Raw genomic sequence first — 18742 nt, 5'->3', positions numbered from 1 at the left:
CCAAGAACTCCCAGAGTTCCTCCTGGCCAGGTGCAGGCTGAACTCTCAGGTCAGGCAATGTCACCATGGGCCCGACACACTTGGGAGTTGCTGGCAAGCAGGCAGAGGAAACACCTGAAAGCCTTCCAAGCCTACCCCAAATCGTACTTAAAGTGCTGATCCCAGCCCAAAGGCACCTGGACCTTAATCCGGTTCATCCTGTCGGAGTGGGCCTTTGTCGTCGTTCTCCACCGGCTCTCCGAGCCCGGACTCCTTCCCATGTCCAGCCTGGCCTCAAACCCCTGCAGGCCTCCCTCCTTACCTTTCCCAGTGGGTGGGGCTGTAGGAGTCAACTGCCATGCCCAGCTTCCCTGAACTTTGTGTTTCGGAGTTGTAGGGATTGGAAGGGCGTTTCAGAAGGATCTGGTGCTTGGCCCTCTCTCCCTTCTAGTGGAACCTGGTAGGCTGACAGGCCAGGAATGGGGAGTACTCTGCAGTTCGTTTGGAGAGGGTTAAAGTGCAAGAAACCAAAACCAAACTGCCCAGAAAAGGTGGCATTGGCAGTCTATACCTGTCAAAGGTTTCACGTGAGCCCTGTGCACCTACGCGTGTTTGTGATTCTCCCCCTTTGTTACATGTAGATCCATGCAGTGACATATTCTGCCCCCAAGAGGGCTTCATTTGCCCTCACTCCTTGTTCCTTTAAAAAAAGATGTTCTATTTTTATTAAGATTTATTTAGTTTGCTCGTATGTACGAGTGCTTTGCCTGCATGTATGTCTGCCACATGCGTGCCTGTGCCTAAGGAAGCAGCGAGTCTCCATGTAGGTGCTGGGGCATTGAACTCGGATCCTTTCCAAGAACAAGTGCTCTTCCCCACTGAGACAACTCTAGCCCCTCGGCTCCTGACCCTAACCCACTTTCACGCGAATTTGTCTGCACTTCTCCAATGGCCTCACGCTGGTAGTGTTGGAGCAGCATCAGGTGGCCCTTGCGACGGGCTTCAATAGTCAGTGGAGAGCAGTCTCCCTCTTCCACCATGTTCTTGTTTTCCTCTCTCCAAGAACGAAGCCGGAAGACATCAAAGCACAGGCAGGGCACTTTATTAATGTGGGGCTACTGACCCTAAACCAGATAAACAGCCGTAAACAGGAAAAACTGGTCCATACCAGGTAATGACAGCTCCAGCACCGCAGAGTTGAATTCTGGGAAGCACCGAGATGTTAGCCGAGCCGTCGGGGCGTTGCAGGTTTCCCCAGTGGCAGGTCTGTGAGCAGTGGGTCCCCCAGGCCGCACACGCATTTCTGTCTTAGGGGCTGAGGTGGAGTTCTTCCCTCTGTAGCCCCTGCTGAATCTGGAGGCTGCCTGAGACAGAAACCTTTAATTCTCATTGGTTTTGTAAATGTATTAATTTGGCACTGAACATTTTTTATAACTAACAAAATGGCCACTTTGATAATTGTATATTAAACATTTGCTTTTATGTATCTAAGAAATGAGCCCTTTGTCAGTTTGCAGGTTTCCACTTTAATATCAAACTACTAGCTTATGATTGTTGATGTTAACAGCCAAAACTACCCTGCCTATCCCTAGATCTGGCAGTTCCTATCTCTCTAGGTTTTTAAGTTTTATGTTTAAGTCTATGGTGTCCAGTCTGCGCTGGTGTATGAGCCGGGGAATGCAGCTGTTAGTAAAGCCAGTTGTAATTGTGTAGACTGACCTTTAAATTTTAAGCTGCCTGTGGTGGCTCACACCTCTAATCCCAGCACGCCAGAGGCACAGACAGGCAGATCTCTGTGAACTGGAGGCCAGTCTCGTCTACATACTGAGTTTCAGGACAGCCAGGGCTATACAGTGAGACTAAAAACAATTTTGTTTTTTGACTGTGTACGTCTGTGCCCTATGTGCCCACAGAGGCCAGAAGGCGGCACTGTTATCTTCCCCTCCAGTTACACACTTCATTGAGGCAAACCTGGTTCCTCTGCAAGAGCAGCCTGTACGCCACGCTTAGACTGAGCCGTCTCTTCAGCCCCAACCTTTAGATTCTTTATGCTCTGTAATAATCACGCTGCCTTTTTACCTTCATGCGTGCACACGCGAGCACCTATGTATACGGCATGCATCGAGGTGCAGTGTTCTCTTGCTGCGTGAGTCCTGAGGATTGAGCGCAGGTCACCCAGTGTCACCTGCTGCGCCACCTTGTTGGGCCTGTGCACAGCTCTGAAGGATCCACCCAGACGCTTCCCACTTCCTTGTTTTTCTAAGCTGTTCCAGCTGCTCTCTAGGTCCTTTGTTACTTTTGTATCTGTTTCGGGAAAGGCTAAAAGCGTCCCTGAAATTCTGCGAAGCTGATCCCGGGACGTTCCCTTTCTCCTGATGGGGTCTTACTTTTGTACCGGTCACACTTGCCAGCGTGCAGTTTCCGTTTCCAGCCTGTCTTAGGTTTTCCTTAAGATTAAAATGTTCTGCGCCTGTGTCACCACACGGAGGTGCCCTGCAGAGGCAATGGGCTCCTCCAAAGAGACGCTACACGCAGTTTTGGGCTACTTGACTGGTGCTGAGAATCGGTTTCTTCTGGAAAAGGAACACACTCACCTGCTGAGCCATCTTTACAGGCCCGAATTTTTTTGACTGGTTAGCAAATAGCACGATTTTAAATTATATTTTCGCGCAATGTTGTGTCCATTCTTTTTCCCATTTCCTCTCCTTTTTTTTTTTTGGAGATCGTCTCTTACATCCAGTCTGCCCCCTAATTGCTGGGCTCAAGGCATTACCATCTCTCTTTCTCCAAGTGGCTAGAACTACGGGCATGAGGCACACTGGGCATGCGCAGTCATGCAGACCTTGTACCCCAGTCCACTGAGCCCACCGTCTGGAAGCTCTCTGGTTTGCACTAGCTGGACTGTAAATGCAGGGTGTTCCCACTTCCTTGGGACTTCCTGCTGCTCCTCAGTGACACATTCTTGAAGCACCCAGGCTTTCATGAAGTCCGAGTTAGCTGAAGTTACCCCTCTTCCGTCTCACTGACCTTGCTTTCGTGGGTGGTGACTTGATGTAATCTGTGCGTTTTCTTCGGGCTTTCTATAGCCCGAAGAGAACTCTCCCACACTGGATTTTCATGGCTCTAAGGCCTGGGAGCCAGTTGCTGCCAGTATGCTCTCTCCACATCCCGGAAGGCCACAGGGTGTGCGCAGCTGCAGCCAAAGCAAACCCAGGGCCTGTGGCCGTCTGGAGACTTACAGCCCAGGCCAGCACAGGGTCCAGGTGAACACAGGGGATCCCAGCTCCTGTCACCTTCCATGTGAAGCGGGGTTACATGATCAGCCCTTATTTCTGCACAAACCAAGATGCTTCCACTGGACTTCTGAGATGGACTGAGTACACCTCGGTGGACCCTGGCCTCCAGCTCTGACACGATCCAAAGACTACACAGCCTGACCAGAGCCCTGCTCAGGGGAACATCGCTGGCCTGTGTGTGTGCTGTTTGACGTGCTCTCTCCTGTACCCCTGCATCCATGCAACCATGGAGAGAAATGAAGCCACCTCCCCAACACCCCCCTCCTTCCCCGGCAGGGGACAGAGGCAAGGAGTGCACAGGTCTGTGGTTGTGGCCTGGCCAATCATGGGTTGGAAACCGAGACTGACTGAAATGAATTGCTTAGCCAGAGTTGTCCATCGACTAAAGGAGCTCCTGAGCAAGAGTGGGCCTCCCCTTTGGAGAAATGTTAGAACTGGACTGAATCTTGACTTAAGTCTTAACTCACTGCTACAGGTGAGGCCCAGAGCTCAGCCCTCAGAATTTCAATGCCAGGGCCTGTGTGATGGCACATGCCTATAATCCCAGCACTTGGGATGGGAGCAGAAGGTTCAGGAGGGTCAAGTCCACCCTCAGCTACGCAGCGAATCTGAGGCTAGCCCAGGCTATGTGGGATCACCTCAAAACCCCAAGAAGAATTGAGAAGACAGGACACTGAAGGATGTCCCTGCCCACACTAGTTAAGACTTCGGACAGAATCCAACTTCATGTGAAGCAGCTGTTTCTGGCCAGGGGTCACTAACTTCATGGTTCCAGAGCAGGGAACCCTGTCTTCTGCTACTCACCCGAGCACTGACTTCCCCAGGTCCCAGGCAGTCCCCACTTTTTACTTCCCAGGAAAAGAACACGGGCAGCCAGAGGCAGCTTGGGCAGCACTGGTATACATCATACATTTATTAGTGAATATCCCTCTGAAATCAGCAACAATATTAAAAAAAATAATGATTGCACTACTTGGTCAAGCAGAACTAGCAACTTTCATTTTAAAAAAAGTACAAATCTGTTAAAAATTTCAATCAGTGTACATATATAATACAACATACTAGTTACGTTAGATGCTACAAACCAACGTGAGTCCAATGGGATGGAAAACCACATTTCAGCTTTAAGAACCATTTTTCTCTATATATTAGCATTTTCTCAGATACATACATGGGAAAAATGAGGTAACTGTAAGATGTGCAAGGAACAGGGCCCCCAAATCACGTGTTTATATATATATATACGTGTGTGTAGTTATTTATATGTGTGTGTGTGTGTGTGTATATATATATATATATATATAAAACCTTTCTAACACAGAACACAGGCGCTGGGCCCAGCAGTGCTGGGGGAAGGTGCCCACTGTCATGCCTAGGCCAGAAGTTGGTAAATAAAGAGTAAACAACGCCAAGCCCCCACCACAGGGAATCATTGGTAACATGGCATCTACAGCAAGGTCGGCAAATCACAAACATCCTAAGTAATTGAAGTAATTGTTTCAATTTTTTTTAAATGATTAAAAAAAAAAAAAAATTGTATTTCCCCGGTAGCTGCTTGTTGGAATCCTCACTGCAGCTGACACAATCCATGGGCCGATTCTGCTGCCCCAGGAACCACAAGGGGTGGAAAACCTTTTTTTGGGGTGAGGAAGGGAAGGGGTTGGAGAAGGTGGTTCTCCGTGTAAAACACGTGGATTTTCGACACTGCTATAAATATAGAAACATCACCTGGAGTTATATACAGTAAGACTTTGGGTTCTTGTGGGTGGGACCAGGCTGATGGCCCTGGCAGGCTGGGGTGGGAGGCAGGGCCAGGGCTGCTGCGTGAGAACGAGGGTGGTTGGAGCATCCCTGAGGCAGCAGGCGCCAATGGCTGCCTGCTAGGATGTGCCGGCCCCACACGCGGTTCGTTCACTCGGGGCAGCCCCAGCTGCAGGGAGGAAAGGAAAGGAACGGGCCCTGAAAGGAGGGTGGGAACTCAACCTCCTCCAGACCTTGGAGAGCAGGGGTCAGCCAGGAGGGCCCGGAGGTGGAGGTTCACGCCCTCCCCGATCCCTGTCCTCATGGGATTCCTAGGAGGAGACTCACCCAGGCAGGTGGGAGCCAGGCCCTGGCTGGAGAGGAAATGCCCTGAAAAGCAGACGGTCCCGGTAGGCTCTGGGACATGTGCAGTACAGTGCATGGCAGTTATCAGCTGAGCACAGAACCCCCAACTCTGCCCTGTGACTTCCAGCCACCCAGCGCAGTCCCGGCGGCACACTCATACGGAGGCCTGGTGCGGCACAACCTGACCCTACTCTGCCCCCTGGGCATTTGGTCCCGGTTGGTCCCTATGCCCCAGCCCACTCCTATTAAACCAAAGGGAAAATAATAACAACAGTAACAAAAACCAAACACCTCTTAAATAGCCACACCCCCTACACGCAATTTTGGGCCAAATGAATAAACAAAAACTGCTGTTCCTCACATTCATGCAAAACGACAGAGGGGGAGAGGATCGAGCACAGGTCTGACATTGTCACTGGTAGCGGGGCGGCCACCAGGGACACAGGGACATGCCCAGATTGTAGCCTGGCCCTGCACAACAGAATGTACCCAGCTGGAGCCCCAACCCGTTTGCTCAAGGAGCCTGGCTGGGACACTGTCCAGCCTGGGGCTGGGCTGGAGCGCTGTGCCTGGCGTGAGGGTCCCGGGGAGTCAGACCCACACTGCACAGCAGCAGAGGCAGCGCTGACTGCCTAAGTCTGTCTTCAGTCAAGCAGGAGGACTCGGACCTGGGGCTTAGGAAACGGTCTCTGGCTGCGATCTGCCCCCACACCTGGCAGTACCACAGGGCAGACAAGGGGCACTTCACTTCAGTACAAGAGGCCAGCTGACCCAGGGCGGCTACTCCTCTGCCCATCTTGGGGGGTGGGGATCACACCAGCCACCACACGTGGGGAATGGACCCCTGCCTCCCAGAGCCAGCAGGAAGAAGGACCCAGGGGCGAGTAAGAAGCAGACTGAGCTGGGGCCACTCAGGCAGCTCCATGGCGGGCAGGCAGGCAGGCAGACTGGGGAAGGAGTCTTTGGAGCTTGGCAAATGCAGGGGCTTATTGCAGGGGCTTCTCCAGGGCTGACCCTGGCACCAGCTGTGGAGCTGCAGGTGGAATGCTGCGACAGCCTGGGCCCCTCCCTTACAGTTCTCCCTGGGCTACTCCCTGCCTCCCCCCATCCGTTTCCGGAGCTTTGGGCAGGGTTCTTGTGGGTGGCTGTGGAGCCTCACTCAGCCTCCCTGGGCACCTCGGAGGCATCGGCCCGGCAGATGGGACAGGTGCGGTTGGCCTGGGAGGAACAGCCACACGTCAGACCTCTTTCTTATCTGACCTCCCCGCCCCCACCTATCTGACCTGGATAACCCCCCACACCCGCCCACAGAGATACCCGGGAGCGGGCTCAGGCCACCTTACCTTCAACCACTTGTCAACACACTTGGCATGGAACTCGTGGTTGCAGGGGAGGACTCGGAGCAGCTGGCGCACCTCGAAGTCACTGAAGCAGACCACACACCTGAAGAGGAGCACAGTGTCAGCCCACAGGCAGCAGAGCTCCCTCCCAGCGGTCTTGCTGTGACACTCACAGAGTCTGCTCGGACTGATGGCCTTCGGGGTTGAAGCGGTAGGATGGCAGCTGCTCTATGTCCGCTTTGCTGAGGCCTCGGGGCTTGGCATCTCCCAGCCGCTCAGCCAGGTTCAGGAGAGCCTGGAGCCAGGCAAGAGGGTCAGCAGCGCCCAGGGCTGCAGGGCACCCACCCCACCCCACCCCACCCCACCCCATCCCGGCACAGGCTCACGGACCTCGTAGTTCTCCATCTCCACGTCATCCACGTCCAGGTCCAGGCTGATGGTGGGGCCCATGGCGGCGGGCGACATTGGCAGCATTGAGCTAGGACAGGAAGGGAAGCGCCAGCGCGCGGGTCAGCAGAGGCAGGGGAACACCAAGTGTGTGCACGGTGCAGCCTGCACGGCCGGAGCTCAGGGTCCTGGAGTTTGCTCCAGGAGAGGCAAGGGATGACTGCTGGGTGTGGCATGGTGACGACAGCAGACAGCCACAGGGCCGAGGGCTACCAGGGCTGAGGAGGAAACAGGGTAATTGGCTCTAGGGCAGCAAGGCTGGCACTTACAGGAAGTAGGGTAGGAAGCTTGGGTAGTAAGATGGTGGCGGCGGCGGGGGTGGCGGCGGCGGCAGCGGCTGCTGTAGGCGGTATCGTTGTGTGCTCACTCTTCTCGGCACCATGTGCGAATATGGCTACGAACAGGAAAACAGGCGCCCGTGACCCGGCAGGCCTGCCCATCTGCTCACAGCCCTCAGCCTGGCTGGGGGACAGGGGTGGCGCTTACCACACCGAAGGACAGCTCCTGGTGCAGCGGGTCAGGGGGCAGGTAGTGAAGGGGCACTGAGGGCGACAAGGCTGGGCCGGTGGCCGAGGTGGAGTACGTGAAGCTCCCTAAGGGGTGCTGATCTCCTCGAAGGTCCATGTCAGTCTCCAGCCGCTGCAGGGGCTGGAGGAGGAAGGGCGGTCAGCCAGCCGATTCCCAGAGGCCCTTGTCTCTTTCCACTCCGCGTTTCCCCTCAAGCTCCCAAACTCACCATTCGAGGGTGCTGGGTCTGCAGGGACACGAACTGCCCAAGAGGTGCCATGTGGGCAGGCTGGGGGGGTGGGGCCGGCGGGGCATGAAGAATGTACTGGTCGCTGGAGATGAGGTGGGGGTAGGTGTGGTAGGGCACAGGGAGCTGCTGCAGGGCGCACGCCTGGATCAGCTGCTGAGAGAGGGCAAAGAAGCTGGGCCTGTGCTTGCCACGAAGGCCAGGGGACAGCATCCAGTGAGGTGCAAACCCGGGAGCTAGAGCAGCTCCAAAGTCCCCCCCTGGCTCCTGGCCACCCAGGCAGGACTCCCCTCCCCAGCCGTCACTGCAGGGCCTTTGGCAATTTATGTGGTAGGCACTTTGTTACAGAAAGGTCCCTGAACTCCAACGGCCTTACACCTGTGTGGGAATGAACACACACACACACACACAGTCCCTAAGGGAACTTGTCAGCATGTCTGCTGCAATGGACAGCGTGGCCCGTGCCTGGGCAGGAGAAGAAAGCTTACTCACCGGAGGTGGGAGGCAGCAGAGGGGGTAGTGCTGCCCACTGAACATCACGGAGCATGCTGGGAGCTGCTGGGTACTGCAGCCAGGGATGTGTTGGCTTGCAGGCAAGGGGAAGCCTTGGGCAGTCACTGTGGTGACTGTGTAGGACAGAGGGACAGGTCCCTGGTGCACCTGTGGAGAGACCCCAGGGAAGTGAAGGAGGCCATCTTCAAAGCAACTCCTGTGGCAGGCCAGGCAGGTCTCTGGAACATGAGACCAGCCTGGTCTATATAGGGAGTTTCAGGCCAGCCAGGGCTATATAGCAAGGCCCCGTCTCAAAATACAAAAAAGCCCTGTTGGGCAGAACTCCTGAATCCTTTACAGCAGGCACACCAAGTAAGACCCTCCCCCTTTCTGGAATCCAGTTTTCCCATCCATACCACAGGACTAACATATGCTATAAGCCCAGCAAGACAGACTCAAACTTTGCTGCTTCTGCTTCTTAGCCCAGGCCCAGTTTGACAGAAAGAACTTGGGGGCAGGGAGGCGTGGTAGGAGTTCTGCTTCCTACCTGTTCTTGGAGATCAACCATGAACGGGCTCTGCTGGGTGGCTGGGTGCAGCATTCGGGGGCTCCTGCCGGCAGGAGCTGAGGCTCTGTGCTCCTCTACAGAGAGTTGTGACGGTCGGGGCAGCAGCTGCTGGGAGGGTAAGTGCTCATCCTGGGCAGGTGGGCTGGCCAGGTGCCCCTCGTGGCCAAGGCTGTACCACAGAGAGGTGTGATGGTCGGGGTGGCAGCTGCTGGGAGGGTAACTGCTCATCCTAGGTAGGTGGGCTGGCCAGGGGCCCCTTGTGGCCATGGCTGTCCCACAGAGAGGAGCCCAAATAGAATAGAGGGGCACCACTCCTTTGTAATTCACAGAGAGAAACTAGGTTCACAGCCCACACTAGGAAGATAGCTCACCAGGGCATCCACCCCTCTGCCCCTGAACGCAAGCCAAGAAGGCTGCCCTTGAATGAGGGATGCAGGCTTCTTCCTACCTTCCCCAGAGCTGGCCTGGACTGCTGCTAGGTCTTGTAGAGAATCGCCAGTGACCCACAGGGGCAGAGGGTGGCCACTTAGTCACTGCTAGAACCCATGGTCTCATCAGGGGGCAGGCAGGGGGAGGGGCTGGGCCGGGGCTCACAACCCTAGGAGGCAAGTAGAGAAAAGACATGGCGGGACAGAAAAATCCTGCTGCTTATAACATTAGGAATTGAGAGACTACTAAAACCCGGGCAGGCCCTCCTCTGAAGCCTGGGGACCAGTGTTGACGGGCTAGTCTTAGCTTCCTGTTCTGTGAAATGGGATCAAACCTCCTTAGCCTGTGATAAATTCAGAGGGCAGACAATATGCTTCAGGGCCCCTGGCTCCGGTGAGGCTCAGGCTAGACAAAGCTCTTCCTCTGCCTCACACCAGGGGCTAAATCTTGGCCTCCAGGCAGCTGGGGCTTTTGGAGAGCTCCAGGTTTCCCTTTCATGTGGGTGGCTGAAAAGTCCCAAAGAGGCCTGGGACTCAACTCTTCTCTCAGGTGTGACCCGTTTTCTACCCTTGGAAAATTTCAGTGTAAAGCCAGGCGCTATTCTCTCTCTCCTTAGGCCTACTTCATTCAGCCTAGCGCCCACTCAGGTAGGACTCCATGCACTAAGGAAAGTTCTTAGCAGGCTGGCCAGAAGAGACTTTCCTAGGTCCCACAAGTGAAAGCCTGAAAATGGGGCAACTTCAACTCTTTTACACCCTGCTGCTCACTGGAAAGCTCACCTCCAGGCACAGGGGCTAGGAAAGAAGCTTGCATCTGGTAGCATGCTGGACTGGGCATATGCCCATGTCTTATGACCCCATGCATACCCCAAAGTAGGAGGCAGAGCCTCTAGAGAAAGAATGAAGCTGAGAAGAAGCTGAGGTCAGGGCCCGGTCTCCTCTTTGGGGTCCAGGTGGGAAAGCAGGGTTATCTAGCTCCAGGCTTTCACCCACTGACTCAAGAGTTGGGATGAAGGCTCGGCAAGGAATACTCTGAAGCCCATCAGGCCCTGTGACATTGAAGAGCACACCACAAGGACCAGCCCTCCACCACAAGGTGTCTTCCCACTCTTTCTCAGTCACCAAACCTACGGTGCCCAATGTCCAGCTCTTAAGTGCTGCCACATAAGGGAGTCAGGCCGGTTAAGCACCTCGGTCATTTCTGCCAACAGAGGGGCCCTGTCCTCCACCCAGGACTCCCCAGGTCTGCACAGGAGAGTGCTTTCTCCACATGATCCAACGTGCTAGGCCAAGGCCACAGGCCTGAGTGTACTGGCTGAATGCACTTTTGTTCCTGAAGGATTCAGGCACTCAGCAGGGGTGAGATTCACCCAAGAATGCCCATCACAGAGGTATGTAAAGGCACACAGTCTGGCAACAATGACAGGGTGCTGCCACAGTAAAGACTGGGGGAGTATAAATTAACTACTCCCCCAAACCTCGTCTCTGAAATAAGACTAACAGCAAGGGAGCAGCACCTGTCCTCCTGTTAGCAAATGCACCTCTTTTCCAGGATACCCTGACACATAGCTCCCCACTTCCCGATTCTACATCAGCCACAAATGAGGGTCAGGAAGACTCCCCCAAACACCTTCAACAAGATTGCCAGCCCACCCCAAACCAGCAGACAGAAGGCTTGGCATCTTAGTGGTGGGCAGTGGTGCCAGAGGTCACCGCTAATATACAACAACCACAGATTCTTGCCAGGGTCTTTGGCTCATGGTTTTCCATCTGTGAACATCAGACTCCTCTGTAAAAACGGGAACAACCTAAGAATGACGTCCCAGGACTCTATTAAGGAACACTCGAAAGAGAAGCAGCAGCCTGAAGTGAGTTCCAGCTGCAATGTCAACGGTTATCATTAGGAATAAGATGTGCGCCCCTGCAGTGGACACAAGGAAGTACTGAAGGAGGCTGAAACACACTGCCCTGTGTACCTCAAGACAGAAAGGTGATTCCAGAACTCCTACCAGAAACAAAAGTGGTAAAGAGGGGACACACCCATTTCTGTTACTGAAGCCCCAAGAGTTGTAGACCACACTTCTAGCTGCTTCCCTAGGCCCACTGGCCAAAGTGCCACTCCTCTCAATGATGACAGGGAAAGACCACAGATTCCCACAGGAGATGGCAAGCGTCTTTAAGTACCTGTGAGAAGCCATAGGACAGACGTGCAAGGCAAGAGGCTGAGCTGGACCTATCAACACACTCAAGGTCAACCAGCAACACTGCTTTTCTACACCTTCTTTTTCAGTGTAGTCTCATGAAGTTTGTGTAAACGCCCCTAAGTGCGATCCTGCCCCCCACGGGTCCACAACCCTGCCAGTCAATCCCAAGCAGGCCTTCTGACCCTGGCGTGGGGTCTGTCTGAAGACAGAGACGCTCCCTCTTGCAGATAAGCAAAGGTAGACTCCAGGACCAAGATCAGGCTCAGGCGGGAAGCCAAACTCTCCCTCCCTACTTGCTTGCTCAACCCCCACTGTAAACAGGCGCTTCCCAACTCCCAGTAAGACCTCGAAGGCGGTTATGGTGGGACCACCACACCCTGGACGGCTTCGACTCCCTGGATGACCTTGGCTAAAGAACTCCTTCAGTTTCGCTAAGCCTCGGCTGCAACATTTTAAAGCCAGGATTGCAATTTCCCCAGGACGCCCCTCAAAAGCCAGAGACAAGAAAGCAGGTGTTCACACTGTAGGGGAGGAAAACAAAGTCCCCGAGGATCAGGCTCCTCCCTAAAGCGGGCCAGACGCAGGGAGTGGGGCTCCAGCGGCAATCTTCCAAAGCTACCCCTCCCTGGGGGCGAAACCCAAGCTAGCACACCTGTCCCACGAGAGCCTCGGGTGTCCCCTCTCACACTGTAGTGGCGCACTCGGAGGAACACCTAGGGAAGAGGCCGGGCAGCAGCGCTGGGGCTAGAGCGCTGTGACTTTAAGAGCCGAGGATCCTGGACCATGTGCTCGGCGTGAGACAAAAGCAACAACAAAGGAAGTGGCGGCCGCAGGGGGAGGGGGTGGCTCCTTCCCCTCCACCGCTGCGCTCCGCCAGGCAGAGGGGCGGCCGGGCCGGGGCTGGGCAGCCGCAGGCAGCGCCAGGCCAGGGGGCCCCGGCGCCAGCCCACCCCGGCGGCTCCGGATCGACGCCCACGGAGCGGGTAAACCACGAGTCCCCGAGGGCGCCGCAGTGCCGGTCCGAAGTTACGGGCCTAGCCCGACTCACCGGCAGCCGTCCGACTACACGCGGGCTCCTTTGTTCGCGACGCGGGGTGCGGACGGTGGGGCGCCCGCTCCTTCCCGAGCCAGTGTCTTCCGCCTCTGCGGCCCGGGCCCGAGCGGAGGGCGGCGAGCACGCAGCTGGGCGCTCCGGCCGGCTGGCCCTTTAAGAACTGTCCGCGGCGGCCGGATGGAACCAGCCCCACGTTTGATTCACAACATTCGGAGCGGCGGGGGCGCGCGGCGCGGAAGGCGGCTCGCGGGGGCGCGCCGGGACGCTCAGGCAAACAGTAGCGGCGGGAGCCGGCCCCGCCCCGCGCCGCCGCGCCAGCCAATCGCGCCCCGCGGGCGGCACGTGACTAGCGGGCCGCCATCTTGGGAGCCAGGTTAAAGGCGCCTCCTCGCCCCCGCCTCACACTTCAGAGCCCCCACGGCCAGGTCGCGGGCGGGGAGTGGTGCGGCCCCGCTGCCGGGCCGCGGCGCGCACTAAGCGGTCACGGTTACCTTCGCAGGGCCCGGCCCTCGCGGGGCACGCGCAGCGCCTCACGCGGCCGAGGCGAGAGGAGGGCTCTCAGCCCGGCCGGCCGGCTTCCCGGAGGTGACGTCACTCCCAAGCCCCACAGGCCGGCGATGACCTCATAGCCCACCTCGTTTCTCGACTCCTGGTTTCGGTTCCGTCAGGCGGCGCCTTTAAAAAGCTGGGACAGCCCAGATGGCCGGACAGACCAATGACTGACGACTCTTGCAAACGATTTAACGTCTCCCGGGCAGGGGGACTGGCCCTGCGCATGCTGACGTCACAGAAACATTTTGCCACCCCGCCCCCAGCGCGGCCGGGGAGAGGGGTGGGGAGCCTTATGTCGACAGACTAGCGTCTCCTGTCCCAAGCCCAGGGAGGTGTCTGCACTCTAGTTTCCTACGTCTCCCGGCACTTGTGCGTCTCGGGATTATGACAAGCAGTCCATTGTACCGGAGCAGAGAGGAACACACCCGGGACTAGCAGGTCTCTGTGAGTTCAAGGCCAGCCTGGTCTAGAGAGTGCAGGACAGCCAGGGTGACACGGACCTGGTCTTCAAAAACCAACAAAAGTGCCACACATCCAGGTCAGATGACACAGCTGAGAGGGAGCAGCTGAAGCAGAGCCTCGGTCTTCAGGATCGCTCCCAGGCAAACACACAAAGTGGGTATAGTGTCTGCCTCAAATCTAGGAGCACAAGAACGCCGTCACCTAGCGCTCCTAAAGCGCCCACCAGCCCAGGGCAAGGCGTTAATACAAAATGGCAACATTTGTTAAACCTCTGTGGCAGGCTACCGACGGGGACACTACTTAGTGGATATAGCCCATAATCTCAAATATTAAAAAACAACAACAGTTTGCTGAACAAGATGTAACAGTACTATCAGTTACAACTGGATATTGTATCTGCATACAGTACTTCTGAAATGATACAGGAATTGTCGGGAGGGTACAATTTTATTTTCTTTGTACTGTTTGTTTGTAAACAGTCTATATCTCAGGCTGGCCTCAAACTCCTGATCGTCCTGCTTCCACCTCCCCAGTGCTGGGATTAGACCACTCCTGGTTTAGATTTTTAGATTTGGTAACTGTATATTTGCTTTAAAAAATTCTAGACAGAGCTGGCCATAGTGGCGCAGGCCTTTAATCCCAGAAATTGGGAGCGGAGGCAGGTGGTCTCTGAGTTAGGGGTCAGCCAGATCTAGACTGAGTTTCAGGACAGTTAGGGTGACACAGAGAGACCCTGTCTCAAAATACAAATTCCAGACAGTACAACCTACTGAAAAAATTGCCCAAAATTATAAAAGAATATATCTTAGGTCTATTTCTACAGATTTTATTTTATTTTTTCAGATTTTATTTTATGTGTATGTATGTTGTGTCTGACTACGTTGTGAAACATACACATGCAATGCCTGTAGGGGCCAGAAGCTGTTGGACCTTTTGGAACTGGAATTACATGTAGATGTGCGTCGACTGATGTAGGACTGGGAATTGAACCCTGGTCCTCTGGAAGAGCAGCAAGTGCCCTTAACTTATCTCTCAGTCCTTTAATGCTGATTTTATGGCATAAACACTTTCCCTTATAAAGAAAATCTCTCCTTAGGAAGAGAAGCCAATGGAAAGGATGCAGAAGAAAACTGGGGGAATAATCTTTGGCTCAGAATGTCCTGCAGACCAACTAACCGCATGGGGGATGTGCAGCCAGCAGCAGGAGGACAAGGTGGTACCTGGGGCGATTTGCAGGTCTCCTGAGCACCAGGAGGGGAAGTTGATGACATGACGCAGTGGCACAGATGTTACTTGGGATGCCACTCTATTTACCACCATGTGCATGGACTTACATGTGGACACACACAGTGAGGCTCTTGGCTGCTTCCTTGTCAACTCCTGTCTCCTAAGCCTCATCTCCATCAATTGATAAGCCTAGAAATCCTGTGCACAATCAAAGGTACCTGTATCTGCGTCCCTGACTGCTTCTACGGGAGGAGCCTGAGGTGGCTCCTCAATGCCTCGGTGGGTACACTGGCCTCGGAGGTGCATCTGACATGCTCACCCTGCCAGTCTTTTGGGCTCACCTCTTCTAGTGGCTTCCTGTACCACAGCTGTGCTCCTTCTGACCAGCTGTGCCTGCTTCCTCCTGCTGGAGCAGCCTTTCCTTTCCTACAAGTCAGTTCCCTCTCCTGCTTTCCAAGGTCCCACTCCTACCTCCCCTTTTACAGTAGCCTGTTGAGACCCTGGCCTTCACTGCGTGAGAACCCTACCACAGTCGGGGTCTCCCTCCATAGCCTCCTCCCGGATGCAGTGCACTGGAATCCAGCCTTCACTAGCAATGTGGCGTCATAGGCTAGCCCAGCCTCAGTGTACAGGAGAGATCTGAGGGCCACAGAGGTGAGGTCACTTGCCCAAGCACAGATTACCAATTTCTCTCAGAAAACCTGGGGAGAGAGCTGTCAGCAAAGTGCTTGCCACACAAGCTTGAGGACCTGAGGTCAGCCCCACAGCACACGCCAAGACCACCTCCAAACCTGAAGGTTGCTCCTGCCATGTGAAAAACCTTATGGGCAGAAGGGAGGAGAATTTCTAGTCCGTTTCTGAAATTTCTGTTTTGTTTTTCAAGACAAGGTTTCTCTGTGTAGCCCTGGAACTGTTTTGTAGAACGAGGCTGGCTTTCATCTGCCTCTGCCTCCCAAGCGCTGGGATTAAAGCGTGCACAACCACACTGGCTAAGTTTCCTAAATTTCAACAGAGGCCAGAAATCTGGACTATCCTTTGAGTATTCTCTGGAATCCCAGTGTTGGCCTCTTGTGCCTCTTCCTCATTACAGCCCGCCCCTGTGGGGTGTAGCCCTTATACAACAGCCTGCCTATTCTCCCAGTGGGCAGGTACTGTTTACTCTCAGAGAGGAAGCAACTGTTTTCACCACAGAACCCAGAAGTGTAGCCCAGTGGGTTGCAGAAACCACATAAGGAGGTGCTGCCTCTGTTTCAGCAAGCGCTAAGAGTTTTCCTCAGTCACCCACCCTGATCACCTCACGGTGAGCTAAGAGCTAAATGCCAGTGTTTGCCCCACTTCACAGAAGAGGCAACTGAGGTGAAAGATAGTACATATCTCTGAGTCTGTGCAAAAAGCGAAAGCACAGATGTCCTGGGGGAGGGGGAGGTGGAAGACCACAGAAAGGCTCAGGACCCGGCAGGTGGCTTGAGATGGCATGGGCAGAGGAGAGCTGGAGAGCTCGGTAGGCAAAGCACAGCACTCACTGTGCTCCTCCAGGCCTCATCTATATATGAGCTGGGCTCTGGCAAGCTGAGGCAGGAAGAAGGTGCCAGCACACTTCCCCAGTGGGGCCCTGCCCAGCCAGGGCTTCCACCTACCATCAGAGCCTGAAAACTGGCTGCCTCCCTTCTCTGAATCAGAAAGTATTCCATTTCTTTCTTCCTTGGTCCCTCACATCTTCATCCATCCAGGCAGGGCACAGTAGCCTTTCCCAAACTAAGAAAGCATGCAACTGGAACCTTGGGACACACAGCACATCCTGGCCAGCCAGGACTCTGACCTCTCAAAACACTACTAAGCATCAGACTGGGAGCCCAGAGCCTCCTAAAGCAGGGAGAATGTCAACAGGCCCTGTTCATTATACAAGAAGCCCAGGCTTTGCTTCTGCAAATAACTGACCATTTGTGCAGGTGGACAAGGAGCAGAGGGTGTGTGTGTGGGGAGTGGGTGGGTGTCTTATGCTCCAGCCAAGACTGGCTAGGTTATCGTACTGCAGGCGGGGACAAACCACAGCACTGATGACTGAGGCTCTGGTCACCTGATGAATGTCTATCGCAGGAACACACTAATGGGTAAATACAGGCTGCTCTGGCTCTCAGGAGTTCGGTGACCTTGAGAGCTTCTCTCAACTCCCCGAGGCTGTTTGTCCAGGAGTAACAGTGGATGACAGTACCTGTGCCTACCTCCTTAGGTGGCTGTCAATAGGTCGGCAGGCGGTGATGAACCAGTGTGACTCCCTGGCTATGCCTGCAGCGGGATGTGAACCAGTGTGTATGCTGCATGCACCTCACCACTGGAATCGCCCAGTCCGCAGTCGAACAGGGGCGCACTGTCTCACTGAGAAGAAAACGGTGGGGCTAGAAGAGAGCAGTGCCCGTAAGGACGAAGACCCACTTTTTCGTATAGTGGGTAGCCCGCCCACAATTCCTTCCCCCCGCGTCCCCCAGCGCCAGCTCCACTCAAGCCCAGTAGGATCAGATAGCAAACGCTTTGCGACTGGGCAAGATGCAAACCCAGCCGACCCCCTCAGGGTTCGGACACCGCGAATGCAGCGACGACCGTGTCAGGGCCGTGCCCCGGACCCCCAGCCACTCCGGCTGTCAAAAGACGAAACGTGAGGGGCCCACACGAGGCCGCAGGCCGCAGGATCGGCGCTGGAGCCCCACCAGCCGAGCGCGGGGCGCCCCAGCCCTCGGACCGAGCGACGACCGGGGCCGGCGAGGCCTCAGCGAAGCTCCCGCGCCTCCCGCCGCGTCCACAGCGGCCCGCGCCCGGGCGTTACCTGAGGCCTCGCTGGGCTCCACCCCCACCAGGCGGCGGCGCGTTGCTCCCGGGGCAGCCCGGTCCGGCTCCGGCTGCGGCTCGCAAGCCGCCGGCCGCGGCCCTCCCCCTGCGCCCGCAGTGGACCGTCCCAGGGGCGCCGACCCGGCTCGTTGCCTCCCCCTCCCTGGCGCGCGCGATGGGCTGGTCGGGCCGCACCACGGCGGGCGGGGGTGACAGGGCGGAGCTTCCGGACACGCTTCCGTCCCGAGACGGCCGCGAAGCGCCCGGGAGGAATGTCACGCCCCGCCTCGCCGCACGCAGTGGGCCCGTCGGGCCGAGGCATCGCGGATGGGGGGCACATGGGCGGGGCGTCCAGACACGCCCCCTCAGGCTCTCCCCGCGGGACGCGCGCGGTGGGCCGGTCGGGCGTCACCACCGCGGGCCGGGGAAGACGGGGCCGGGGAGCCTGGACACGCCCCCTCAGCGCGCGCGAAACCCACGGGCTGGACGTCGGCTTCCCCCGCGGCGCGCGATGGGCTTACCCGGCCGCACCATCGCGGGAGGGGGGCGCGGGGCGGGGCCTCCGGGCGCTTCTCCTCGGTGCGGGCGCAGGGCCTGGGAGCCCTGGCGCTTTTAGGGGCTCCGTGACCCGGCATGAGGGCGCTGTCTGTTTCTTCTTCTGTTAAATAAGTTAAACACGACTCTGTGGCCCTTCAAGGACACTTCAGAGGACACAGACCCCCAGATACCAGAGGACGGGGTAGAGCCTGCCTGGGCCGTTCCTTAGCCGAGCGGGAAACGGGTTGGTGAGAACTACAGCTCCCAGCGGGCCGTGCAGCCGAGCCTGCCGGAAATTGTAGTTCCTGCACGCCGTGCCCCGACAGCCTCACGTTCTCAGCCCAAGACTTGGTTGGCTCCCCAGTGGTTCGTTGTCCTCCGCGTTAACTGGGCCTCTAAAGCCTCCGTTTGTTGGCGTCCTCCTGACAAGAGAGCTTTAAAGGGAATGTGTTTCCTGGAAGGGGCCGGGGGTC

General features: G+C 56.1%; 1 protein-coding gene across 9 annotated transcripts; it reads right to left on the bottom strand.

Moving 5' to 3' along the window:
- Nucleotides 1-4159: 4159 nt before the first annotated feature.
- On the bottom strand, nucleotides 4160-17892 carry Rnf44 (ring finger protein 44). Of its 9 annotated transcripts, none has more exons than XM_055595755.1 (12): nucleotides 17731-17892; nucleotides 17122-17305; nucleotides 9431-9580; nucleotides 8962-9187; nucleotides 8415-8582; nucleotides 7905-8078; nucleotides 7655-7816; nucleotides 7438-7562; nucleotides 7112-7199; nucleotides 6895-7016; nucleotides 6725-6824; nucleotides 4160-6599 (listed from the first exon to the last, which is right to left on the bottom strand). In XM_055595755.1, the coding sequence occupies exons 3-12, from the start codon at nucleotides 9535-9537 to the stop codon at nucleotides 6537-6539; spliced, it is 1335 nt and encodes a 444-aa protein (XP_055451730.1). In that variant the 5' UTR covers nucleotides 9538-9580; nucleotides 17122-17305; nucleotides 17731-17892; the 3' UTR covers nucleotides 4160-6536. The 9 variants fall into 9 exon arrangements, with proteins under 9 accessions (XP_055451730.1, XP_055451728.1, XP_055451732.1 ...); XM_055595753.1 differs by having other exon boundaries at nucleotides 17132-17305; XM_055595757.1 differs by having other exon boundaries at nucleotides 17132-17285.
- Between the last annotated feature and the right edge of the window lie 850 nt (nucleotides 17893-18742).

Source organism: Psammomys obesus, unplaced genomic scaffold (genome assembly GCF_907164565.1).
Source record: "Psammomys obesus unplaced genomic scaffold, mPsaObe1.curated_primary_1811, whole genome shotgun sequence".
In the NCBI taxonomy this organism is placed as follows: domain Eukaryota; kingdom Metazoa; phylum Chordata; class Mammalia; order Rodentia; family Muridae; genus Psammomys; species Psammomys obesus.
This window is presented reverse-complemented; position numbering and strand designations above follow the sequence as displayed.